Source organism: Trachurus japonicus, chromosome 13 (assembly GCF_045865225.1).
Source record: "Trachurus japonicus isolate A0001 chromosome 13, Traja_1.0".
NCBI classification, from domain to species: domain Eukaryota; kingdom Metazoa; phylum Chordata; class Actinopteri; order Carangiformes; family Carangidae; genus Trachurus; species Trachurus japonicus.
Genome location: NC_140919.1, coordinates 21210565 through 21219365, shown reverse-complemented (window position 1 = coordinate 21219365; position 8801 = coordinate 21210565). Strand labels below are relative to the sequence as shown.

At 41.2% G+C, this 8801-nt stretch overlaps 1 protein-coding gene across 1 annotated transcript; it reads left to right on the top strand.

Moving 5' to 3' along the window:
• The first annotated feature begins 1034 nt into the window (after positions 1-1034).
• LOC146975915 (uncharacterized) lies at positions 1035-5038 on the top strand. Its single transcript, XM_085796668.1, has 3 exons — positions 1035-1069; positions 1747-3586; positions 4829-5038. Exons 1-3 carry the CDS (start codon positions 1035-1037, stop codon positions 5036-5038), a joined length of 2085 nt encoding a protein of 694 aa, XP_085652794.1.
• Positions 5039-8801: the final 3763 nt, after the last annotated feature.

Here is an 8801-nt window from a genome sequence, read left to right as displayed (position 1 = left end):
AACCAAAGAGTAATTTCAATAAATTTTTAAGAATTATTTACATTTTATTACATTTTATGACAATTTTCTCATTACCGCAATGCGTCCAGACTTGTCTGAAGGTATGTTATGTTGTTATTTTAGCAGATTAAAACAAATATATCCTAAAAAAAAACAATGGATGTTCTAAAGGATGTTTTAAAGTAACTGAAAAATGATTAATCAAATTTATATATTTATTAATAATGAAAAAATAGAGGAAAAATTAAGCGTCCGTGACTCAAGTTCTCATACTCCGCAACATATTTCAATGACTGTTTGGACATGGAAAGATCAATTTCAATAAAGTTTTATTTTGTATAATGCAACAAATGTGCCAGAGCTTTCAAGATGTCTACCAGGTAAGAAGATCCATTTTTCTTTCACATTAAAAGTTAAACTTTCTCCTGTCAGACTGCATATATGCCAGTACTGATTGTCATTACCGAAACAGCTAGTTTTCCACATTTAGAAAAATATTTGACTTTTTTTTTTTTTTGTTAAATAGACATTATTAATGCCTATTTATGTACATGAAGTAAAAATTTGCTTAGTCATCATAGCTTCTCTGTTGCTAGCAAAACATGCTAATGTTCCTCATCCTCCGCAACACAATTCTCTCCTACCGCAACAGTTTCAGGCCAGTTTCGGTAGAGAGAACTTATGTTTCGGCAATGAGATTTTTATAATATAGAATGTATTACAAACTATATATTAATTATATAATTATTAATTAATTATTTGTTACTATTTACCATGTTATTACACTGTTGTAACTGTGTTACAGTTATTACTGCTTGATGACTGTTTTATAACTGCCATTTGATTACACCGATGTAACAGTGTTATTACAATGATACAGTTATGTTCTAAGTGTATTATGACTGTTTTATAACTGTTGACATTTTATTTGTCCTGTCCTATTCAATTGCAGACTGTCAGCAAATGAAAATAAAAAAGAATTAGCAAGGGCTCGGCTGGCCAAGCACAGAGATAAAATTTATAACGACCCTGTAATGCTGGAGGACTACAGGCGGAAAGAACGAGAGAGGTTAGGGATTGGAAAGGTTATCAATGTAAAAAGCTGTGGTTCTCAGTATAGTACAGTACAGTATTGATATGATAGATCTGTTTTCTTGTCTGTTTACAACATCTAGCCTACATCTGCCCATACTGGGTGAGGATCCTATTCTCTTGCTCACCCCAAGGTTTCTCCAATTTTTCCCTGTTAAAAGGGTTTTCTATGAAGTTTTTCCTCAGTGGATGTGAGGGTCTAAGGACAGAGGATGTTGTTATGATGCCATGTAAAGCCTTTTGAGACAAAGTGTTTGTAAAAAAGGCTATACAAATGAAATTGACAATGGACAATACTTAGACAACACTGCAACATGTAAAAGGTAGGCAAAGTGCAAAGTGCTAGCAGCAAGATGTTGATTGTTATAGTATTGGTAATAATAAATATAGTAATAATAAAGATAAAACATAAAAGTGGCAACAGTGGCAGACATAATACCAACGATGGTAATTTTCAGTTGCAAAAAACAAAGAATTACCAGCTATGGTAATGTGACAGATGTATCTATGGATATCATATGAAAACAGAGGCAAAAAGTGCTAAAGAAAAAGAGAAACAACTACTGAATCCTATAAACATACCCAAAGATTTGTCCCTTTTGTTTGTCTGTTTTGAGAGACTGATTTCATGACATGCTTTCTTTTAACTTTCAGATATCAAAAACGAAAGCAAAATGGCCAGATTAAAAAAACTAAGGACTTGACAAAAAAACAGCACGAGAAAAAAAAAAAGCAGTGGCGGATAAACGCAAAAAGCTACTACCAAAGGAAAAAACAATTAAAGGCCATATTAGAGACCACCCCAATAAGTGATGAAGATGAGGCAAATGAAATCCCAAATGTTTCAGAAGACCAAGTACAGCACGTAAATTTCAAAACCTCATCCCCAAGAACTAGTCCTACACCAAATGAAATAAATAAAAATCAGACAGAGGACAAAAAAAGAGAAGAGGAGACAAAGAAAAAAGAAGAAAAGGTGAAGAAAAGAAGAAAGAAAACAATCCAAAAATTAAAGTCAAAACTGCACTCAACAGAACATAAGCTTGTGGAAAGGACAAAGGAGATTGAGAATCTCAAGAAAAGACTGAGGAGACTGGAGATGTCAGCAAAGGGGAAGCAGGTCACCAACAACTGTGGAGGCAGAGAGCCCCCCCCAAAACAACAAACAAAGTGGGGTCATAAGCGAACATATAACATACTTGGTAACAGCCAGAGAAGACTTATGAGCAATCTTGTAAGCCGTTTTCTTCATCAAGATGATGTATCCACTGTTATAAATGGGAAATCAGGAGAGATTCGGAAAAAGGGACAGATATTCCGGAAGAGAGCCTTAACAGACACGGTGGCCAATCTTCATAAAAGATTTCTGTCAGAAAATCCGAGGCACAACATTTCCAGGGCTCAGTTCTTTAAACTCAAGCCTTTTTGGATTGGTCAGAGAAGAGTGTCTGATAGGGAAACTTGTGCTTGCAAAACACACGAAAACTTTGGCCTGAAAACAAAGAAGCTGTATCAGCTTGGCGTGATTCAAACATCATCGCCAAGGGACCTCGTCCAGGCCAGTGTTTGTAGTGTGGATAACTTGCCCTGCATGTACAGGACATGCAACACGTGCAAAGAGAAGACATTCCCTATGACACTGGATCCCTCAACAAAAGGGAACATCATTGCATGGGACGAGTGGGTTACCAAATCTGTGCCTTTGATAAAGAAAGGCAAAGATGGTACCACTGAGGAGAGGGAAGTGAAAAATGTGCTTCTTGAAAAGAGGCACACCTCAATTGAGAAGCTAGTGGAGCTCACTCAAGACCACCTCCCAAACTTCTCCAAGCATATATTTAACATTAAACATCAGTTTGAAAGACTGAGGAGCTTGAGAGAGAATCTGACCCAAAATGATGTAGTTGTTCACATAGACTACAGTGAAAACTATGCCTGCAAATACAACAGGGAAATAAAAGAAACTCACTTTGGAGCTGGAAATCCGCAAGTCACACTCCATACTGGTGTTCTCTATCTTAGTGGGGGCAAGGTGGAGTCATTCGCATCCATCTCAGCATGCATGCAGCACGATGCCACAGCCACATGGGCTCACCTTGACCCAGTACTTAGAGGCATACGAGAGGAGCATCCAAATGCCAGGAACATCCACTTCATCTCTGATGGGCCCACATCACAATATCGTAACAAAACCAACTTTTATCTTGCTTCCACAGTTCCATTTGTGAAAGGATTTATGAGCGTCACATGGAATTTCACTGAGGCATCCCATGGAAAGGGTGCTCCCGATGGAGTGGGGGGTGCCCTGAAAAACCTCGCTGACAGAATCGTGTCCTATGGTACCAGCATACCAGATGCAGACACTCTCTTTGAGCAGCTGCAGCTCAATTCATCCGTCAAGCTCTTTAAAGTTACAGAGGAGGACATCATAAGAAGTGGTGAATTAGTCCCACCACATCTGAAGTCTGTACCTGGGACAATGAGAGTTCATCAGGTGAGCCAGTTAAAAACATATTCCAACTAAATACAATGAGGAGAAATGTACAGCTATACTTATGGATTCCTTGCAGAAATATATCAGAAATAAATGTATAGAGAATACACGAAAATGTTACTGACCATGCAGACCTTTTTAACAGGAAGGAAGCAAGGAAATGTTCTCCTGTTAGTAAAGATAAGAAGAGTGTTAAAGCAGATATCAGCGGCACGGCCGTTTCGGCTAATGCTGTGTTCAAGGCAGGCTTTTGAAACCGTAAGTTACAGCTTCAAGTCACAACTACGACTTGGTAGCGTTCCAGGTAACCCGTAGCTCGTGTTTTTACCGTCCTGTTGTCTGTGAAAGTTCCCTATAACGGCCACTCGTAACTTCCGACCCGTGAACTCGTACCAGATCGAACTGGTATGACTTCACAGGAAGGAAAAACACAAAGTACGAGTTTCCTTGAACACACCATGAGTTAGCAGCCCCCGCCCTTGTCAGGCATCAATTGGTCCTCGTGCTACGTCACCACATTCACGCGCATCCCTTGGCTGCACACACAGCCCTTCATGCCGTTCTCTCCCCTCATTGGATAGCACTTGTATCCCACAAGGAAAATTTTCTCCTCGGGTTACAGCAGAGCAGAGTGACGGAGAGACTCGTGTTTAGGCTGAAATACTTCATGTAAGTGATTGCTGACGGAAAATAGGACTATTTAGGACTTATATTAACAAAAACATTCCACTGATATCTGCTTTAAGATACAAAACAGTGCTTAAATATTCATCTGGATGCTCTCTGCTATGTTATAGGTGCATTAGATGTTGTATCTTTAACTTTGAGCATCACTTTCTACTTATGTATTAAATGGATGATGGTATTTGAGTTTAAATTCAACTAAAATTTCTTTTCTTCTCTTCTTAAGCTGATATCGACCAAACCAGGCTTTATCGACACAAAAGAAGTCTCCTGCTTTTGTGGCCTCCCCTGTGGGTGCTTCAGCCCCAAACCATTTAATTTCACAGATGGATTGGTGGATTCGAAATTGAAGGATGCTCCCCTTTTGCAAGTGGGAAACTGGGTTCTCGTGGAGTACGATGGTGAACTGTTCCCTGGGACAATCACACAGGTAGATTGGCAGTATAGACATTGGTGGTTGAAATTGATGTTGTTATAATGCTGTGTAAAGCCCTTTGACAAAAACTGTTCGTAAAAAATGTGCTACACAAATTAAGTCGCCTTGCCTTGCCCTCCTAGATTGCTGATGGTCAGTATGAGGTGGATACAATGAGCTGTGCAGGACCAAACAAGTTCTTCATCCCGTCAATCCGCTTTGAGGGAGAAAAGGTCTGGTACTACTTGGAGGACATTAAGGCCATGATACCAGAGCCACAACCAGCGACCTCATCAGCCCGGCACTTTTGTGTGCTGCCCGAAATCTGGGCAAAGTTTATTAAACAGAAGTAGGGTAGGCATTGGTATACAAACGTTGTTATTGTTTTTTGTGTTTTACCGACCTGCCCGTGGGAGAGGAGATGGATATTGGCCATTCGGCTACAATTTGTTTTCATGAATTAAGTTCAGTAAAGTTCAGATATTTAAGTCAACACTATAAATTTTGACTTCATGTTGTTCTGCTCATGGAAAAAATGCAGGTGTGACAGATTAGGCTGTAGCCCAGAGGTGCTGTAGCTCTGCAGCGAGACCTCAATGTCGACTTTAGTCATTACTCGGTGCAGGTTGGCAGAGCAATGTGGTGGTGATTTAACATTACAGTAATATCCAAGATATCTTCCTCCTTTGTTCCCAGGAGTAAACCATTTACTTAAACACACTCGTTTTTATTTTGCATTTCTTCAGTGACCTGTAAACCACAGGATCACATGATATACAAATCCATCCAATCTTGTGTTACAAACACAAAGATGTATCATTTACCTCTGTTCCAATACATGTCAGTCTTTCTCCATGTAAGACATCTCCCCTCAGTTTGGTCTGTGGAGCTGTCAATGTTTATATGTTGTTATATGTTTAATGATTTAATGATTTAATTTGTTTAATGATACCAAATTTTTCTCATTTTCTCAAATCAGAAAATGTCCAACAAGTTCTGATGAATTGAATGAGTTGTGATTCTGACCTGAATGCCAATCTCTTTTCATGAATTCTTCTAAAATGTTCATTAATATGTTTTCTCCCATTTCTAGATAAATATACTTGCAAACTTGTTTTGATTCTGTGTATGAATTTCTTCATTCAACTATACTTATTAATAGTTATAATCATTACCGAAATATGCATTGTCATTTCCGAAATGTGTGTATCATTACCGAAACAGGTGCTTATTAAAGTTCAATTTAATAACTAAAAAATAGTAGTTTGTTTTCAAATGGATATGCAGAATATGTTTATTAAGTGCTTTAAATTTCACCAAATAATTTTGAAAATATGTTATGTTTCAATTAATTATCTAAACTATTAGGTTGTAGATTGTGTAAGGCGTGGCGGTAATGAGAAAAAAAGGTAAAATAGAGAAAAAATGTGAATTTAAAAATATTTGTTATTTCATAGTTTCAAGTAACTGTGCATGACAAATAACAATCCATTTTTAAAAATTTGAAAATCATTTGGCTTTCTGAATGGTCTTGATGTTTTCAGACCATTGCGGTAATGAGGTTTTTAAGGGTGTGTTTTGGAAAATATGTTCAAAAGCGTGTTAAATTGTATGTAAATATTGTAAAAATAACAATTATGATAACTCCAGACTTTGTTATTAATGGCTAAAAAGGAAATTTCTTGATCCAGTTAGAAAAAAAAAATCCATGTCTCTCATCTTTAAAACCAAGATTTCATGAGAATGACCCATATACTCTTGTTGAGAGGATAGATTCATAGCAAATGGTTACTGACATCAGCACACTGCTTCAAAAGCCCTTTCTGAACAGGTGAGCTCCTGTCTACCGATGGCTCCTACCACAGAGTTCACAGTCCTGAAAGGGGAACTTCAGTCCATAGAACGCCTCATCGAGGAGCTCCTCCAGCGGCAGTCCGAGCTGTGCTCCCGCTTGGCAATACTCGAAGCCCCGGACGCTCAGCGATCCTCGGCCGCAGCGGCGGCGGCGGCTCCCGTGTATGTCCCCGCCGTATCCGCCAACCCTGATGTTCCCAGCACATCGGACCCTCACTCTTCTTCGTGGACGGCTGTGGATAGGCCGCGGATGCGGGTCTCTCTTCCCCTGTATACGTCTGATACAGAAGATGATGATGGTCTCTTTCCGCTGTCAAACTTCTTCGCCCCGCTAGCTGAGCTAGCGCTATCGGCTACATGCTCAAACACCACGCCGGAGCTTCCAGCCGCGCTTCACCCCCGGAGCAGAAAGCGTCGTACCCCTCCAACTACTCCAGTGATGTCCCGCGGTAAACGGGCTTGATGTTCACCACCTCCACCAGTAACCGACGCTGACTCCTGGCCCCCTCTCCCTGCCCCACAGTCCTCTCTCCCTCCGGCATCCGTGGAGACGAGCACCGTGGCGGTGAGTGATGACGTCATCTGTTCAGGTGACCCTAACTCTTCTTCTACTACTCTGGATGACGTTGTCATCACTGATGACGGTGTCATCGCTGATGTATCTCTTTCGCCTAGATTGTTGGTGTATGATAAAGGCTGTAAAAATCAGCCCCCTGAAATTCTTGTAATTGGTGATTCCATTATCAGAAATGTGCATCTCCCAGGCTCCATCACTTACAGTCTCTCCGGTGGGAAAACAACTGACTTTATAGAGCTAATTCCTACCATTATTGATCTCCACCCCTCTGTTCATCATGTCCTGTTACACATGGGTACAAATGATGTTATGTCCAGACAGTCTGTTAGACTGTTAGAATTTGTGTTTTATCTGGCCCAATACCCACACTGTCAAAAAGCTCAGAGCGTTTCAGACGTCTTTACAGTCTACATCACTGGATGCGTAATTTTGCGACTGCCACTGGACTTGGCTTCATAAGCAACTTTGATTATTTTTGGACTAAGCGTGGCTTGTTCAAACTGGATGGTCTACATGTGAACAAGAAGGGGGCCGAAAAGTTGACTCGCAACTTTATAAATTTCATTGCTTTTGGTTCACAATGACGCTGTCTTCAGCAAGACCCTGCCCAGTCTACAATTTGCTCACCTCACAGCCTTGTCCCTGACAATGCGGGTCCTGTTGCTACTGCAACAAGACCAGTTCAGACCAGCAGGCAGAGCCGCAGTTTAACACGCCCCTCTGCTGGGTCCTTCGTGTTGTCACCCACCCAGCCTATAGAAACTGTGTCTGCCTCAAGGCTGTCTAAGCCTAAACCCCAATCTAGAGGAGTTGTTTATAGCAACTTAGTTAAAATCAAAACCACTGCTCCAGCAAACCAACCTAATAGAACCATTAAATGTGGTTTGCTCAATATTCGTTCTCTCCCATCCAAGTCTCTCCTCGTGAATGACTTAATTACAAGTCACCATATTGACATATTAACACTCACTGGCCCTCATTTATCAAACTTGCGCAGGATCTGGTGTAGATTCTGGTGTAAATATCAGTGTACGTCAAGTGTCACGTGTGATTTACTAAAAGTGTGTACGCTGCTGATTTCGGCGTAGAACCGGCGTGGTGGTGATAAATCTGGCGGCTGAAAACGAGCGTAATTTAAATGTCACGCCCCGATATATTCCTGCTTTAGAGGCGTCGCCCTGCCCCTTTTACGACATGGAGACACGGAAGACGGCCAAGAAGAGGGACTTTACCGACATTACCGCGTTGAACAGGGAGAGGGCGGCAACATTAAACATCTGGACATTGATAGATTGATAGGTTTAGTGATTGACTAGTGTCATCCCGGTGGATGGAGGCTGCAGACGCACGTGTCACCGACCACGTCAGGAAAACCAGCGACCTCATGAAATGCTCCTGCAGTTTACTAAACACAAGTGACTGAGGAGAAATCATAGGCATATTACTGCTGCGAACGCTACTTTATGACCATCAGCACCGCTGGCATGGTTCGGCTGATGGAGGGATGTGAAACACCGGCCCGATGTCCCACTGACAGGTCCCGGTGACGGGGGAAAAAAAGAAAAGAAAAACACTCCGCCGCGGAGATCAGCTGGACCTGGACAGGTAGTGGACCCCCCCCCCCCCCGCGGCTCCGGTGTCCGGCAGAGAGACTGAGGAGCCGTCCGGTCATGCTCTGGTGCAGG

Excerpts from the sequence above, each read along its gene's own strand:
- LOC146975915 (XM_085796668.1), top strand. The coding sequence starts at position 1,035 with ATGCTGGAGGACTACAGGCGGAAAGAACGAGAGAG. Across the intron at positions 1,070-1,746 it reads AGGCGGAAAGAACGAGAGAG|ATATCAAAAACGAAAGCAAA; the intron begins GTTAGGGATTGG and ends TTTAACTTTCAG. Across the intron at positions 3,587-4,828 it reads GGACAATGAGAGTTCATCAG|ATTGCTGATGGTCAGTATGA; the intron begins GTGAGCCAGTTA and ends TTGCCCTCCTAG.